This window comes from Tympanuchus pallidicinctus, unplaced genomic scaffold (assembly GCF_026119805.1).
Source record: "Tympanuchus pallidicinctus isolate F22 unplaced genomic scaffold, pur_lepc_1.0 scaffold4, whole genome shotgun sequence".
In the NCBI taxonomy this organism is placed as follows: Eukaryota; Metazoa; Chordata; class Aves; order Galliformes; family Phasianidae; genus Tympanuchus; species Tympanuchus pallidicinctus.
In genome coordinates this window covers 32,580,252-32,599,213 of record NW_026294758.1, presented here as the reverse complement: position 1 = coordinate 32,599,213, position 18,962 = coordinate 32,580,252, and the positions used below count along the sequence as shown (strand labels likewise).

Genomic DNA, 18,962 nt, shown 5'->3' with positions numbered 1-18,962 from the left:
GAGTATAAGGAGCTGGGAGGGCAGCTGACCCAAACAGGCAAAAGAAGTTTCCCATAACCTATCATATCACGCTCAACTGTAAAACTGGTTCAAAGGAGTAACTGGGACACATGGTGTGGCAGTGTTTGCCTTCCCCACTAACAGCTCTGCTGTTCTGGAAGTGGCTGAATGCCTTGTCTGCCGATGGGACACAGTCTATGAATATGTTGTGTCTTGCCTTCACACAAAGCTTTTGCTTTATCTACAAAATTGTCCTTATTTCAACCCACAAGTTCTTGCACTTTTTTTTACCTTTTCCATTCTCTTATCCTAGTGCTGCTAGGGGTGAAAGTGAGTTGGCAGCTGGGTAGTGTTGAGCTGGTTGCTGGGTTAAACCACTACACAGTCAAATAAAACACTGCTTTCTCACCACCTTCTTTTCAGGAAGGCTGGCATAAGATATATAACACTCCTGTAAGTCATAGATAATTAGCTCTTCAGTCTATAGGTAAACAGTCAACAGAACTGCCAGACTAGCTAAGAGTGATGACTGAATCATCTGGCTGATAATTTGGTCTCTTAAACCCAAGAGACACTAGCTGCAAAATGGAAAGAACATTTAATGAAAATTTAAGTCTTTTCAATTCTGAGACATAAAACAACACCCTATGATTGTCAATTCTGAGTATGAGGCAGTGGCACCTCAATTGTTAGCATAATAACACCTTTACTAACATCAAACAGTCTGTTCTCTTACCCCTCAGCTAAGGAGTTTTTACATAGAACATGGAAATGTTACAAGAAAGACAGTTTAGTGAAACTGATCTTACAGTAAAAGAAAACAAAGAATGGATTGCTTCTTTTCTTTAAAATGGTGTTCAAAATTTATTCTTTCTTTAGAAATCTGAGTTTCTGTAAAACTCCTGTAAAATGCTGAGACGAGAACTAATGCTACACTGAGAGCAAAGTTTTCAAAACAAGTCTCATTTCAGTGTGTTCTCTGGCAAAGTTAGGTACCAATGGGAAGAAAAAAAAAAGAAGCTAATTTGATCTTAGGGGTTTTTCATTATTTATTTATTTATTTATTTATTTCTGCAGAAGACTAGATTAAAATGACCTCTGCTAAGGCTAGCAGAGTAACAAAACAGTTGACCATTCCCCCAGTTTTTGTTTTCAGACCGACTACTTTACTTCAGCAAAATTAATTCTGTGTTTATTATAAGTGTGGCTGCAAGGCTCCTGATCTTTCACTATAAGCACTGAATTTTCAAGCATTCACATGAAGTGAACATAGTGGAGGTAGTAGCAGTGGTAGAGCAGCCTCATGGAGACAGAGAAGCAAACAGAAAGAAGCTGTTAGGGGTTTCCTGAAAGTTCTGTGCGCTGCTGAAATTTTATTTGGCCAAAAGATGAAAGTTGCCATTGATGAAGATATTGCACCAAGTAAAAAATGGCTCCAACCAGTCTGACAAAAGTGGAGAAAAGAGTAAAAATTGTACACAAGTAATGAATGTATTTTTAATGATTTAACTTCTGAATTTAAGTAACAGAAAGAAAGTATTAAAATATTCCTATAATGCTCTATAAAAATCCATAAGAACAGAAGATGAAAACAGCTTGTTTGAGTAAACAAATGAGCTCTGACCTAATACTGCAATCTGTCTCATGTTCTGTTGTAAGGTCAAAAAAAAGTAAAATTTTACTGTCTCTTACTGCATAACGCTATAATGTTTTAAAAAAAAAAACAAAAACAAAAACAAAAACCTACTGCCACTTCTAACTAATTCTAATTCCTGGTATTACACACAAATAATACTACCATCATTTAGGAAATTAAGCTCCTTTGCAAGTTTATAAATTTTGAAGTAAAACTGGAGCTAACATCTTCATTTGCAATATGCAAAGGAGAGGATTACATTATAAACCAGTTTTGGGGTTTTTTTTCCTTTTTACAAATAGGAGCACGCAAAGAAGAAAGGCTTCAAAATTAGAAATTACCCTAAATATAAAAGCTCTGCACCTTTTGTATTGCAAGCCAGCCATAAAAATCACTCAGTTATTTCAAATAATATATACAAAAATACAACAAGCGAGAGCAGTGAAATTTACTCTTGCAACAAAGTCAGTAAGGAACATGATGTGAAAACATGCATTTATGAGACACACCAGACAGAAAGCATGAGTTATTAAAGAGAAATGGAATGGGACACTTACACAGTGGCTCTCTCTCAGGGGGTCCTGATGGTTACTATTTTCTTAAACCATCTAGACAGAATAGCAGGCTGGGAAGAAGGGAGCCACATACAATCCACCAGATGACAATGCTACACAGTGTAGACACCAGCATAGCTAGGAGCCATCTAAAAAAGGGGTTGGAGGGGGAGGAAAAGATGAACAAAAATTCGAAAGCAAAAGCTATTGCTGCATTTTAGCTTGTTTTTTTTATAAAGCATACTGCTCCATAATCTTAGTCAAGCATTTTCTTACTTTCCATATGAACCCATGTAACTGTAACTTGTCAAATGTATCTATGTGTTACAGGAAGCAGAACAAAATTTCTTGAAATCCTCACTGAAGTAATCTCTTCCAAAGAAAGTTGTCAATATTTCAAAAATAAATGCACTCTAGACCATTTGTAGCCATCTCTTATGCAGTTTGAACAGCCTGTACCAATAGATCTTACTTTACAACCATATGTTTTGATACAAAAATACTCGCCCTGAGCCAGATCACTTTCTAGCAACTATTTATGTGAACACTCAAAACAGCAAGGCTGCATTACTTCCTGCATTCAAAACTGCCAAAGCTAATTGATATTCTCTTTGCCAAAGGTATACCACATTGCTTATTGGAACATACACAAAGTATCCATTCACAAAATCACATAACGGTCATACAATCATCTTCAAAATGCTATTACAGAAACCCCTTGTGACTCAAAGTAATGCTCCTAGCCCTCAAAAGACTGTAATCCTCTTGACTTCTGGTGCTCTTATTTTGCTTGTGTTTTTTGTTGTAGTAGTTCTTTTGTTTTCTCTCTGAAATAAAACTACATAGAGGATTTAGAAATTTCTTTTTGTTTGCTCATACAAAATCAATTTCTCAACAGAATTAACTACTTTTTAAGATTCTGAACTAAAACAGAAAAAGGCTAAGAGCTGTTTAGGTATGATAACTAATCCTGGTAAGGCAGCTAAACATTCCTACTGGTATTTTGGTTTAATAACAGTAACACTGTCATCACATTATCTCAGTACAAGCTGTATTCAGTCTCAGTACAAACCATAAAATCATTTCCTGCAAGAAATAGTAGAAAGGAAATTCCAATTCCTTGTTAGTAAACCACCTCCCTGTGCCAATATGCAAAACTATCAAAACATAAATTACCCAGTCAACATTCATTCTAAAGAACATGCTGTAACTGAGACTTTTCACAAACTTTATTATATACTTAAAGTACTACATGTGAAAAAAATACTATGAAGTACAAATGAAGGCAACACATGCCTCAGAAAATAATGTGCAAGGTAGCTATTTTTTACTTTACTATTCGAGTACGCTGAGGTGGGTTGTTTTTGTTTTTTGGTTTTTCTTTTTGTATTGTCTGATTTTTCTACTTTTTAAAAAAATTTCAGTTGGAACAGGCTTTGCTCTTCATATATTGTTGATTACATGATTGTCTGTGTAAATCATGACTGTGAACAACAGAGATTCTTTTAATTAAAACAAAAGTCAAATTCTCACACAGCAATGTGTGAGGCTATCCAAAGATATTCTTGTAACTTTAGCATATTCTTACTATGTACTTCTCACTTTCCTAAAAATTTGATGGCCCATAATTAGCTATGAATTATGCCTTATGATTCCTTCAGAAATACAGCATAAAAAAAGCCAAGTTGCCTTTGGTCTATAATTCCAGTAGTGTAATATTTGCAAAAATCTACTGCCCTTTCTTTACGAGCAAACAAATGAGATATTGGATATATCTTTCACATCTTGCATTCCCTTGCAGTTTATGTATGGGGAGACAAAATTTTTTCCTTCTACAACAGATGCGAACAGCAGTTGCCTATAAACTTTATTTTACAGGTGGTGTTTCATGCTTGTTTTAAATAAGGAGACTAACATACCAACTTCCAAAATAGAACAGGCCTCCTTAGAATTTATTTATTGAAATACTACTACTACCCGCCTTCCTGAATGTCAGCCATTATCCCAAAGTCCATAGGATTTAGGGTATGTCCTCCAAGGAGAAGGAAATAAAACAAAGCTAAAGATTTTTCTTTAAACTATTCTTAAGCAGCTGGCCCTACTGAAAACTATGAACACACCATATTTCAAGCAATCAAACACCACCAATCAGTCATATTCTTCCACTGCTATGCTACCACAATAGAAGAAGAAATTACTAGCATACGGCATTCATAAGTACTACAGGAATTTCCAGAGCACAGAGCACTGGAATCAAAGATTAACACAAAGAGAAAGAAAGTGAATAATGCAGGTCTTCAACCAAGTTCTCCTGCTTCCTTAATGCCTTCAGCAGAACTTTTAGGAAAAAGGTGAATCTCACGCTTGTGTTAAATGAGCAAAATCAGTCCTGCCAACAAATTTATAAGCGCTAAGGTAAAAATGCATGAAGAACAGAATAAAAGCATTTCTGGTATTTATGCATTCGTAAACTGACTTACTTTTGTGGAGATGCAGTTGTAGATTTTGCCTGCCTTTTACTTTTCAAAGCACGAAGCTTATCACCTTGCGTTATACTGTCTGTTTCATCTTCATCACTGTACTGGATAAGAGGGAAAAAGCCAAAGTTTAAAAGTACACACTTAGAAAGAATTAACTTTACTTTAAATCATAAATTTAGAATTATCCCCAAAAGAAAGGCTGCCAGCATAAAAATGAAAGAAATTCACTTAAATAAATAAATTTCCTGTGATGTCACGTGATTTGCATGCATCAAAATGTTCAAACATTGGAAACACATCTCAAACCACTGTTCAGGTACAAGACAATACTCACTTGCCATTTCCAGCAATTATCCACCTCTTAAAGAAAGCAGACAGCTTCAAAAAGTTGTACAGAAGCTGTAATTTTTCAAAGCTAAATATAGTGAAAAACTTTTCATTCCTCCCCTCAAAACACAGAAAGTAATACAATAATTTAACTGGCAATCCAAAAAACACTTACAGAATTTTTGTCTGCAAATTTTAAGCTCTAATATTGTTTGTTCTAATATTTATCTAACTGCAAGGATCAACTACGATGATAATTCTCCTACCTCACCGATGTACTGCACTTCGTTTTTAAAATCATAATTCCTGTCCATAGCATTTTTATCCCCAAACCTCTTGATAGGTAAAAGGAAAACAGAAAAAGGAATCTAATATCACAGCTTTATTGTACCCACATGTTTGTTTAGAATCTAAGAAATCCTCAACAGCATTTGCAATTTTCACAAAAGCAAGATATTCAGATGGTTACCAGTTCAGTGTCGTTTTGGATTGTCCTCCTGTTTCTAATACCATTAATTGAAATATGACCTACTCCTGACACGATTCTTGTTACACCCATTTTACAGTTCCGTCTCAACTTTTGATGGAAAAGATCTCCTTCTCTCCAAAGTTCTGGCTGTTTCCTATCACAGTACAGAAAAATAACCCAAAAACCAACAAATTAACAACACAAAATTTAAGGATAGAATAAAAAGAGAACATAAAGTTATGAATCTATTTTCAAAATTAGTAAGTCAATCTACTTACCTCATTAGGAAATGCTGTTGTGGTCCGATCACTGAACCTGGTCTGTTTATCCTAATCCAGGCAATAGTTTCAGCAGCTGTCATTCGATAATGCTTCATAATATAACAGGCAATAAGTGTGCCAGTTCGTCCAAGACCAGCTGTGTAAGATAAAAAGATGGGTTTTTTTATATGCTTGTTTTCATCTGAAAGCTGCTGTAGCTACAGACACTGTGACTCAGACAAAAAGTTAAGTGTCTGTTTTATTAGATAAAATTGTTGCTGGTAAAACTCTCTAAGTGCAACCTACCTTTTCAATTTTTTCCCTCGTATATATAGTTAATAACAGATTGTTTAAGTGTTTTTAATATCTGCAACTATATATTTATATGCACACATATAAAAGCATATAGGATGTATACACAAACAGGCATCACAAGTTTTTAATGCAGCTATACAAGAGCTGCCTTTTCAGACAATTCACAAAGCACTTTAAGTACAAACTGATCACAAATTACAGTATCATCACTTTCCTAAAGGCCCTAGAAATGGAACCATTTACCTTGATAAATGTGAAAAGGAAAAGAAGATAGCCAGCTTTGTGGCCTGCTTGATCACTTTCTATAAGTGTCAAATCACATTCTTTCATTTAATAATCTACTGAACATCTGTGTAAAAACCTTCAGTACAGCCCAACAGACAAGACAACCACACAGCACTTTCTGTGCTTTGTCCAGCTATAAGAACAGGCTAGAGCATTCCACTGTTTCACAAGAGTTATAGGAGGCAGAGGACTGTAAGGCAGTCTTGACATCATCAGCATGATAAATATCAGAGACATCTTATTTTGAAGGAACACAAAGCATTTGTACCACTTTAAATATAATCAATTAAATGATATGCCTGGATTTCACATCCTGGTAGAGAATGTAAGTGTACAGTCAAGAAGCTTTTCTGGTCATGTGTACAGTATAATCCTATTAAACATATAGCAAGTGAAAATCCAGAGAAAAAAAAAAAAAATGAAGCCTCTGAAGGTCCCAAGCAAATGTTTAAGAAAATACTTTTCTCCTCCAATCATTATCTGGTGTGAAAGGGAAAACAGTTGCTCTGGAACTGCAGAAATCTTTATGCCTCAGCAAGCTACATTCAAGCTATGCTGGGCATGTTCTCAACAGCCATTCCTTTTGAGTTACATTGCCAAGTAACAGGCATTCAGAGATACCCAGCACAGCTAGTATAGAGGGTTTCCGAGGGATGAAAATAGTTATGGTTCTGTAGGAACACTCCAATACTTCATGATTACTTTTCTCAAAAAGCTCTACTGATATTTTTAAAAATTTATAACTTGGGTGTATTTATTCACGTTTTCAGAAATACCTATAAACCTTGCCAGTATTGCAAATTCCAAATCAAAAGAACCTTCTGAAAGTGCTAACGCTTTCTAGTAGAAAGAGACGCTAATAATGGCAAGCTTGCATCCAGCAATCTCATTCTTGAAATATTTGGAAAGACTACTATGGAACTTAAAAAACTAGAAGACAAAGAGCAAAACAAAAGCACATAAAGAATGTGCGCAGGAAAGCTGTTGCTTAGCAAAGTTGTCAGTAACTAGATGTAAAGGAATTACAGAATTGAAATGGGGATGTAAAAGGGACCTTAGGGTGAGAAATATCCTAGGAACTATAACTTGAAATATAAATTGCTTGTATCTGTACCTTTGCAATGAACGGCTATAACACCTTCAGCATTTTCACAAATACTTAGAAATGCTTTAACGATGGTATCATTAGGTATGCTTCCATCAGCAAAGAAGAGGTCAAAATGCTCAAATCCAGCATCCGTAAAACGTCTGGCATCATACATTTTTTTGTTGAGGCGTATTATAGTGGTGACCTTATGTTTCCTGAAATATGGGAAATAAGCTTCTGGAGCAAGATGGGGATAGCCTATTTGAAAAAAAAGAAAGTGGGGGAGAGGAAGAAGAATGAGACTCAAACTGTAAAATAAATGAAGACTGAAAACCAACAGAAGAAAACACTTTCAAAATAAAACTTAAGACAAACATAAAAAAATAGTGTAACTGAAAATGGAATTTTAAAATAATCACCTAGATCAGATGCAATTAAACCAAGCATTACAATTTTACTATCAGGGTTCTTATAAAAGAAACAGAGCCAAGGAAAAAACACACTATTTGAGGAACAATTTTTAAAGCTTTTTCTTACTGGTAGCAACCAACTAAGTAAGCAGTGGGCTTGTGTCCCCCACCTCCTTTTTTAAGCATACCATTTTCAATTTTACTTCTTGAATGAGGTCCACTGAAGGCAATGAATTTGTTTGGTATTATCCAGTTAAAATCTCCATTTTCTGCTCTCTGTCAAGAGAAAATGCTTGGTTTATCATTATCCCTGTATTTTCAGGCTTTTCCTTATTGTTTCAAAATACATGCTAGATAGACGTGATGTAAAATTTTTGTCAAAGAAAGTGTTAGTGACCTGCTTTTTGCTTCATCAGGAGGCTGTCACTTGTTTTTAATCTCACTCATCTTGCTTGTATTTTCCCTTTTCTAAATTACAGTTTTAGAACAATGACGTTGGTAAGCTTCAGACGAAGAGCAATTTCCAATTCTAACATTTTTATAGGTTCCTAAACTATGATCTTCCTCTTTTTCATTATTTAAATCATGATTTTTTAGATTCTAAGAATACCTAATTTTCTCTTTACTGATAACTAGCAGTGTTGCATTTCTGAGACTTTATATATTCAGACACTGTAGTCCTTTAACTTCATATTAATTTCCTACACCTCAAACTTGTTGGAGGCTTTAAGTTTCCCAGTCCTGTCTTCTTCTTTAGTTTAAAGAACAGTGTTATAATTTTGCTTTGTGTTAACAAATGCACACTTCAATTGGTTTTCAGAAATCAGTTAAGACTTGGACCTGTCTGCCCTCAGGCTGCCCACTGTAACTGCTCAAAAATATGCTCCACTTTTAAAAGATTGCCAAGGAACAAATTCCTGCTCCCTCATCACCTTCCAAGACTTCAATAAAAACATGGGGAAAAAAGTATTTCAGTGCTGTTTTCTGCTTTTCTCCACTATGTTTGAGGCTGACTACGCTTAAATCTGACTCTGAATACTCTCTCTGATCACTCACCTATATTTAGTAATCACAGTTGAAAGAGGTAAAAAAGAAATGGAACATAATACTACAGACAAATAGCACATGTTATAAACAATCATAATGGCATTAATAGCAAACTAATCAGAAGATTGATACACATACCTCATAATGCTCATATTCATTTACATCAAATTCATCAAAATCCAGAAAACCATACTGCAAAGCCTAAAATCCAGAATACAACTTTTAACAAAAATAGCATATTTTCAGTGAGGACAGTTAATTTCTCTTTCAGGTTACTGAATGCCTCTTACTACTTGCTCTATCCTTTCAGAGGAATTTCTTAATTCATTTGAAAAAATGCACAACAGTTGAGTCTTGGTACAAAAAAGGAAAAATCGATTTGTAAATTATAATAGAAGTGAGGTTACATGAGGAAGTCTTTTTGTTTTCACCAAATTCATATTTTATAAGCATACTGTCTTTTTATTACTGCTAGAAGTAAGATATGCCAAAGAGAAAAATAACCGGCAAACATTACCTATTTAAATTATAGGTATATTCTGAAATCTGTATTCAAAGATAAATATTTTTGTGTAAGGATCCTATTCTATTAAGATTCTTATATCTTCACTAATTAAGAACTGGCTGCAGATACACTAAGCCTACAGTTCTAAAGAGAAATCAGTGTGGTCCTCGATGCTCCTTATTATCTACAGCCATCATATTTAATACGGTATAAAAAATGTAAACTTTCTGGTAACTGGTAGTTTATCACTTATTAAGTCAAAAAGAGCAAATGCAGACAATCTCATAACATCGCATATTTTTAATATTAAATTCAAATCTCTTCTCATATTGCATAGCCCATTGTGGTTTTCCTTGTTGTTCACCAGTATTGAAAAGAATAGCAATTCACTGCTCTTGGCAAAGGAGCAGCCAATGTTGGAACACGGAAAAACACCTGAAAAATCTCAAAACTACAAGAAGTTGGCTTATGCAATAGAAAAAACAGTATTTGGCAGAGACACTCACAATGAAAAAAAAAACAAACAGTAATGGAATGGAGAGCCACAGAATATTCATATATGCCTCTTCAATTTTCATATAGATGAAAAAGAATGCATTCAAGTTCTCCTTGCTCTAAAATGACACATTAGTCACCACTGTACTGCTGTAGGTTGTAATAATTTGTGATTAAAAAAAAAATCAGCTTGTAACATTGTTGCATTTATAATACTGAAGCAAAACTTCAAGTTACATACTTCAATTACATACTAAAAATGCCCAAAAAGCACCAATAAGCAATTCAAAAGCAAAATTCAAAGGCAAAAGTGGGTCATCTGATAAAACTGTTAAACATCTCTTAGGGATCAGAGATACAAATGACTGTCCTGAAAAGATTAATTAAACAGAAGTCAACATTTCCCCTTTAGAAACTTTTCTAGTTGACTATGCATGGCATAAGTTCACTTCTAGGGATGTTCCACCCAGTTTTGTTACAATGCATAATACATAATAAGCTGGCAACAATCAGAAAATTTGCTGTAATTGTAGCTGTAACAGTCTAATTAGCTACTAGATTTCAAAGGCTTCTTTTTCTGCTGGGCAGTAATTGGCTGATGTTTCACACTAAAAAAAATACTGTTTAACTTACCTTGTTTATTGCATGAAAACAATCCAACAAAGTTAGATGAAAACTGCAAGTACCAAATGAAGCATCCCTGTAGTACAAGATGATCAAAACAGTTAAGTTTTCCCATTTAAATCTCTATTTCTCTGTATTTCTCTAAAGCAACATTAAAAGAGAAATACAATTTCTAGTATTGCAAAATATTGTTGAACAATTACTTAATTTCCACCCTTGTATCTCATAATAACAACACAGAAATACTTTAGTTATACCTTTTGTTAAATGTAACATGCTCAATGTACATGTCAACAAAGAACAGAAATACATGAAAAATAACAGGAACTCCCTATGGCAAAAACTGATGCATAAAGAATAATCACACTGTAACATACAATCTTAAAACATTTCTATCTGAAGTTCACTTTCAAAAACATCAAACTGTAATACACTGCAATTTTCTTCTTCAAATTCCATTTAAAGAAAAAAGACACTTCACAAATGCATTTTTTATTATATGTGAACAGTATCTTCTTGAAAAAACTGTCAAGATACACATTTGTATATGCTAACACATTTTGGATATGCTAAAAGATTTATAAGACGCACAGAATAGTTAATGCTTAAACTTGAGAAATTGGTTCTCATCAAAACTCTTTCATCTACTTTTTTCCTAAATCTTCTTGATGCAAAAATAGCATGTTCTCGGTATATAACCATTACTAGACTCCATAAGCACAGTCAAATAAGCATTCTACAGGAATACTTCAGTCAGGTAAAATATAAACAATCAATATCAGATGATATTTTATCTTGTCAGAACAGCTACTTTTGAAAACCTGCAGCTCTTATCAGAATACAGGGAATCATTACTGCTACATTAAAGTAAAAAACAGACCATCTTCAAACTCAAACTAAAAGGAGGAAGAAATTCTAAGAACCTGAACATCTGCCTCTACACATTATTTCTATTCTTTTCTTCCTAATGAGTGTGAAGGTGAAAAAAAAAATCTGCAGGAGACAGTGATAACAAAACACAGTTCAAGTAAGTGGAAAGCATTCTCTGCATGCTGTTAACAAGTTTTCCTGTTGGTAATGACCAGAAGTATCAACTACCTTTCTGTTATTCTTCTGAAAGGCAAAGCTTTTTGCAGAGATGAAGATGAGAGAGCAATTTGAATTCAATAGCAAGTTCTGCTGAATTCAAGAAAATAGAAGAATTCCCAGATAGTTCAGCATGTTGTATGTATTATACTGGAGACTAAACACGTTTTCAGAAGTCAGCTATCAGTAATTCTTGTTATATAAATATATTTGCATTTTTTTTCAAAGTGATGTCAAAGTGATCATCTGAGGATTTGGGCATGGCGTGTGATCTGACTGAACAACTGCTATCTTAACTATCCACATACATCTTTAGAATTTTTAGAAACACAGAGGTCTTTAAATAGGCCTTTTTATTTCTGGGAATATCCAAAAAGGAATTAAAAAGAGAAATGGAATGATGGAAGTATGAAAGTAAAGACAGGTACTACTACACACTTTAACTATGAAGAAGTAAAGGAAATTCAAATCATCAAAAGCCCAGCTCTTGGACATGAGCTAGAAAACACAAACAAGCAAGGACTGAATTAATCATCAGCAATCAGATAGCAAACTTGCATACTAAAAAGTTTTTTGGCCATTCTTTTCTGCATACTGAGGCAGCCAATGGAATGTTAGTTTGATCCAACTTTTAGGAAAACTTCTTTGAAGAATTTATGAAGTTTTTTCTACACATGGGTGGATCAACCTTATTTGGTAAATTAAGCTGTACGGCATACACCACAAAGGCTAGGATTATATTCCCTCAGGGTCAAGCAATGACAAACCAGTGGTTTTATATATTTCCTCATTGGTAAAAATAAATACTTCAAAGTTATGCTAAATCACAAGAGGCTAGGTAGCATTCTTTAGGCACAAAACAGTATTTTTAGTTTACTTCATACATTTGCTAAGTGAAATAAAAATGAGTGTGAGAAGTATTGGAAGTCTTGTGTGATTACTGGAAGATATTTTGACTTTTAACTGTCAACTACTAGCATAAGAGCAATGTCAAGTAGAAAGCAATGTAGATCAAAAAGCTCAACAAAGACTATACAATATATAGTGTGGCTTCTTCACCTTTCGCATACACTTCAGAACCAGATGCCAAGCCCCCTGTTAAGTTTGCACTTAAAATCAAGCTGCGCCCTTTTAAACTATAGCAACAACAACAACAGAACAACAAAGCGAAACAGAAAAAAAAGTAGTATTGCTAAATGCTATATTCTTCTTCAAAATATCAACCTACAGAAAGTTGTAACACTACTATTTACCTGAAAGGAAGATATGAAACACTGCCAGCCAAAACAAGCTTGTATGCATCTTCTGGTGATTCTTTCAGATATATTATCTGTTTTTATGGAAAAAGAGGGAAAAACTATCTTAAGATTCACAGAAATAACTTAAAGTTACTTCTTTACTGCAGAAGACAGAAGTATCACAGAGTTCAAAAACACTGTGAAAGACTGTCGTGAAGAGCAAAAGAATACAAGTGTGCAACAATAAAATCAAGCAAAACAATAAAAAATATTCGTAAACCATGAACATATATTCTTAAGCAGAATGTATAGATTTGTCAAATTTCATTTATTTTAGACTAATGTGAAGATACTGGCAAACATATGAATTATCTGTTCTACAAAACAGTACATGTGCTCAGAAGATAAGATTAAAATAATAACTTGTAAATGTTTTGATTTTCCCATAGCAGTACATTTGCATTATTCTAAATCCTGGACTTCCTCCTTCATACTGGTGAAGCAGTGTTCAGTAATTAAATCCAGATGTCATAAAGGAAAAGTAATAATCCATAGTTCCAGAAGCAAAGTCCTAAGAATAGAATGAATACACTTGAAACACTGCAAATCAAACTTTTAGCTGTCAAAACCTCTCAAAAAAAAGATAAAAATCATGAATACCACCTAATGACATGAATATCGATGGCCTTCCCCCATGAAATACCTGATCACTCTTGTATATCCTCTAACAGTAAGGCCTACTTAGGAAATATTGCATAACTCTTTCATTATGCAAATCATGTCTTCCAGCAATCAAGAAATATCCCCTATGTGGCCAGGACAAAACAACTGTTAATAACAAAGCAGTCATTATCAGGTTCAATAATTTCATGTTAATACTTCTTATTTAGAACTGCATTAACTAAGCATTAAAACACTTCAGGAAGTTACTGTTTCATTAAAGTTCCATAAATTTATTTACACCTCCTATATAAGTAAGCTTTTTTGTTACAGTTTATCTTTTATGTAGAAATCATCATGAGTACTAATTAAATACGTTATCTATGACTAGGATATGGGACTTGAAAATATTCCAAATAAGCTTGCAGATGACACTGAAGTGGAAGGAGCTGCTGAATCCCTCAAGGGTAGAGGGGCACCTTGCAGAGAGATTTTGCTAACTCTGAGGGCTGGACAATCACCAGCTGTAAGAAGTTTAAGAAGAGCAGGCGCTGGCTTCTGCAGCTGGGATAAGGAAATCTTAGATGTATGTTCAGACTGGAATGAGAAGTTGGAGAGCAGCCCCACATGAAAGCACCTGAAGGCTACGCCTGACAGCAAGTTGTACATGAGGCAGCAATGTGCCCTGGCAGCCTAAAGGTCCAAATGTACCTGGGGTGCACCAGGCCCTGTACTGCCAGCTGGCAAGGGGAGGGGCTGTCTGCTCTGTGCTGCGCAGCCTCATCTTCAGCACTGGTGCCACAAAACAAGAAGCACACCAAAGTATTAGTGAATGTTCAGAGGAGGGCTATGAAGATGGCAAAGGGTTTCAGGGCAAGTGGTACAAGGAACCAGCTGAGGTCTCTGGGTGCGTTCAGCCCAGAGCTGGGCAGGCTGAGGGGAGGCCTGATGGCGGCTGCAGCTCCTCACAGGGAGCGCAGGGGCAGCATTGAGTTCTGCTCTCTGTGACAGAGACAGGGCCCGAGGGAACATGGAGCTGTGTGAGGGGAGGGCAGCTGGGAGTTAGGAACAGTTCTGCATCTGCATGGAACAGGCTGCCCAGGACAGTGGGCACAGCCCCTGGCTGCTAGAGTTCAAGGAGCGTTTGGACATCAGCCCCATATGTAGGGCTTAGATTTTGGGTACTGCTGGGATGAGCCATGGGCTGGACTCAGTGGTCCTAATGGGTTCTTTCCAATTCAGGAAGGATATCCTATGACTTTATTATTTGAATTACTCACAAAAACATACATTATTTTCACTCTTATTTGGCTTTTTTTTTTTTTTTTTTTTTAAGTTGGCATTGCCATACAGATTTCATTCTTTTTGCTGCTGCAAAATCAGTTTGAACAAATGGTCTAATTTGTGTTGGCAATATCTTCTCCACACACACATATGCACACACACAAGCATTCCTGAGAGTCGGAATGGGAGGTAGAAGCGATATTGAAAAAAAAAATAAATAAATAAATAAAAACCCAAAAACTTGAAACATATCTTCAACAGACAGCTAAAATACCAATGGCAACAGGTGACCTCTCTTGTTTCTCCTCTGATTAGATAGTGCTAAGTATTTTCTGGGCATTCTTCCTATGCAATTAGCAAAACCAAAGGAAAGAAAACAAACAAACAAAAAAAACCCCACACAAGTATTTTGTTTAAATAATCTACTGCAGTAACGAAAATTGCATTTTTTCTGTGTTTTCACTGAAGTGGTGTAAGTGAAATTTATATTTCAACTTGCAAGCATATACCTAGAAATAAAAAAAGACTTAAAAATTTAGATAGGTAGGTAGATCACTTAAGACTTGCTCCTCAGTTGCTTTCTATTCTGCAGGCATACGTTATACGTAATTCACTGCCTGAAATAGATACGATGATCATGTTAAAAAGAATTCCAAGTTGTATGTTTTGATACAGTCATATTTAATGTCTTGGAGCAAAATGAATACAGAGTTCCAGCTTCTATATGAACAAAGCACCGCTGGCTTATCAGAGAAAAAGTGCTGCCCCAGAAAAACTAATAAACCAGAGATATAATATGGCACTAACAGAAAGAACTGTAATTAAACAGCAGTTTGTACCCAGAAATGCATCACTCTGCAAAAAGCAGTGATTCAGTGCTGCCAGGCTGGATAATACAGAGCAATACTTGTACAACAGGCAAACAGAAAGGCAGCTAACTTTAGCTAATCCTTTAAGCACCTGTAGCTCACAAAGGAAAAGGATTCCTCTCACATTTCAGTCAAGCTTTTACAATCTTCTTGAATAACACAGGCTTCAGCACAAAAGCATGTTTGCAAATGTAACAGCAGCAAAAGGAAGTTTTTATTGCTCTAATGGATATGTTACAATAAATTAAGCCTAGATAACACCACATGATATTGAAACAGGTTAGTTCTTAATTCTGAAATGACATTACTAGTGAAGAAACACATCCAAATAGATATTCCTTGACATAATTACATGAACATTCACCACAGACAAGCGCATTTAAGAAAGCCAATGTGATTTTCTAATGAAAAATTCTGAGTACTAGAATATCTACCATCACTCAGTACATATAGAAAAAAAAAAAAAAACACACACACACTGCAATGAGATGGGTTTTTTTAGTGTGCATATGAAACAATATATAGTACATCCACTGAAGGAAGCCCTTTGATAGAGTCAGATCTCTTAAAATTTCTGGAACAAAAGCAGATTGTGGTACATTCTGGCTGTGATTGCACACATAAGATGTGATGCGTGGAACAGTTTCAGAGACAACAGTGGATGAAACTGCTGGATGGAATTCTTGGTGAAAAGCAGTTTACAAAAACTTCAGGTTAGTAGGAGGATATCTGGGCAGGTGCAATAAAATGGCATATTTCAAAACAAAGAATGGCAATTCAATCTTTACTGTAAATGGGAAATACTACAAATTGAAACTTCATTCATAAGGAAAGTATCCCAGCAGTAAGACAACACAAGAAGCAGAAGAACAACAGAAGCAGAAACAAGATTTTTACTGGCAGTTTAAGACCACAAGAGAATCCCAGCAGGAAATCTTGGATGTGTGGAAGTCCGGATCAAAGATGAATCTCTGACTGGATTCAGGTTGCTAGTGGACAAGGTTCCAAACATATGTAGGTTCTTCTGAAAGCAATGTTTTCTATTATTTCCATGGAAATTATAACAGATCTAAAGAGCACAATAACACAATTTGGTACAGCAAATTCTCATCTACAGAACTCCTTTTTTCAACACAGTCACTACCATTAGTGATGCATTTTCATCAGCAGTGAACAAGAACTGCATTCCACACCTGCAGAAATCTATATCTGTACTATCACTTATTGTCATTACTGAAACACACCACCCACTGTCTCACTGTGCTCACATCCACTGTTTGGTCTTCTTGTTCAATAAGCATCAATGAATGTCAGTAGGTGCTATTTTTATATCATGGGGAAATTCAATGACATCCCTTTGCTTCACATGCACTTCCACATCAGATCCATTCTGTCAGACTGCCCCTCTGCTGCCATCTGTCACATGGCAATGAAATGTAATGAAATGGTGGGAAAATTAAACTTCTACTGCCATAATATTAACATTCACCTCCGACACTGTGAGCCAACATTATCAAACAGGAAACCTTAATTTTGGAGCTGTCTTCATAGAAAGTGACTATAGGTAGGACTAAAGAAGTGAGAGATGGAGCTGCCAAGCACAGGGAAGCAGCAGACATCAAAGCAGCAGAAGCCACATCTGTGTTAGGATGTGCGTGAACTAGCATAAATGCATCTGTAGACTGACAGCTGGCAACAAAATGCTGACATTTGTACTGCAGACTTCCAGAATTTTATTCATTTATTTATTTTAACTTCATGCTAGTCCTACTCTGATCCTATGGACTGGACATTCATTAGCTGTTGGGATTGCTCATAGACTGCTCTATGAAGTGAACCAAAATGCACTTACCAAGGGTTTAAGGATACACTTCAAACCACACATTCCTTATACAAACCTAAACTTTACTGGACACACTGAGAAATACCTCATAGTTCAAGGTCAGTGACAGCTACTTTTTCTGACTGGGAGGAGGTCACTAAAACCTTAAAGGTGAATTATTTCACTGGAATTATGTCAAAGGCAGTAAATTAGAGAAGAAGTAGAAGTAATTAGAGTGACCTTGAGCAGACAGGATTCTCTGAAGTCAGAAGAGTTTTAGAAGGCACTTAGCAGAACTGAAGTTTCAGAAAAAGATGAAAATGTGAATGTTGAACCAACAAATACGAGAACAAAGATATTTATTGATACGTTTGTAAACTGACGAAGTGTGTACAAGGGGGAGGACATGAAATGGGAAAAGACATGCCTCTAGAAATATACAACACTTAAAACCAGTTTGACTACATGTTGGATCTAAACTTGGCTACATACATTTCCACAGGATTACAGAAATTTTCATATACAAAGCTGTTTTTTGAAGCTAATGCCTATAAAGCAACCACCGTATTCAAGAGAAAGATGTGTGAGTATAAATTTTAAGCAATTAAATTACCTGTTGTATAGTAGAAATTAATGTTTTCTGGATACTTTCATGTATTATTGTACATACAAACAGAGAAAAGCTTATTCAAAGTTTACAATCATATCTCAAGGGGCTCTCTTGTTTAGGCCAAACATTCAAAAAAAGCAGCTTTTTAAAAGAAACTTGAAAATTATGCTTGGTGAAGATCAGAAAGAAAGCATGCAAAAGTACAGTTGCATTGGTTTTAACATTTTCCTACAATCTCATGCAAGTGCAGACGCATGTACATACATGCCTACATACACGCACACACAAAGACTTAAAGCCTTTACAAATCCTCTTCTTAAATATATTCAAGAAAATTATTATAATAAAGAACTGACATCTTTCACAATAACGTTTTTTCATTCACAATCATTTATGTACTACTTCTTTAGAAATTCATTTTCTTATGCACACAAAAAATTAAATCCTACAGAACCTCAAAAAACAGCCAGAAATTTGCTATTAAGCATTAAGCCATTAACATTGCTCTAATCATCCTTTTCATTTAGGACATCTGTTTGTAATTAAAGGCCTGGTTGTAGCTCTGTGAATGGTCAAGAATCATCCAAGCATTGCATACTCTCAAGCACTGCTCCTGCCAATTCTGCTATGTAGTCCAACAGCCATTAGAATGTTCGTTCAGTGAAATGAAAAAGCTCATAGAACTAGGCTACTGAACACACAAGATTCGATTACTGTGAGAACTCTTATCTGATTTATACTACTATTTTCAAACCAGTTCTATTTTAAACAGGTCTTCTATATCAGTGTTGCACCTACAGAAACACTATTCATATTAGGATGAAAAGTACTGCCAGTAGAAAAGAGGCTTCTTAATCCCCAGAACACCAAGTTTTGGTATTCTAAACATGAGTTACCAT

General features: G+C 35.3%; 1 protein-coding gene across 6 annotated transcripts in view; it reads right to left on the bottom strand.

Annotated features, from left to right (window-relative positions):
* Positions 1 to 18,962, bottom strand: part of CDC14B (cell division cycle 14B) — a 48,033-nt gene that overhangs the window by 12,139 nt on the left and 16,932 nt on the right. For 4 of the 6 annotated variants that reach the window (XM_052701185.1, XM_052701186.1, XM_052701188.1 and 1 more), the window contains exons 5-12: positions 12,834 to 12,910; positions 10,504 to 10,570; positions 9,009 to 9,071; positions 8,012 to 8,099; positions 7,441 to 7,671; positions 5,745 to 5,883; positions 5,467 to 5,620; positions 4,671 to 4,771 (exon numbers count right to left, since the gene is read on the bottom strand). In XM_052701185.1, coding sequence (XP_052557145.1) covers positions 4,671 to 4,771; positions 5,467 to 5,620; positions 5,745 to 5,883; positions 7,441 to 7,671; positions 8,012 to 8,099; positions 9,009 to 9,071; positions 10,504 to 10,570; positions 12,834 to 12,910 — 920 coding nt within the window. Of the gene's footprint in view, positions 1 to 2,193; positions 2,340 to 4,670; positions 4,772 to 5,466; positions 5,621 to 5,744; positions 5,884 to 7,440; positions 7,672 to 8,011; positions 8,100 to 9,008; positions 9,072 to 10,503; positions 10,571 to 12,833; positions 12,911 to 18,962 lie in introns of all 6 variants that reach the window. The other 2 variants (XM_052701189.1, XM_052701190.1) reach the window with 1 other exon arrangement.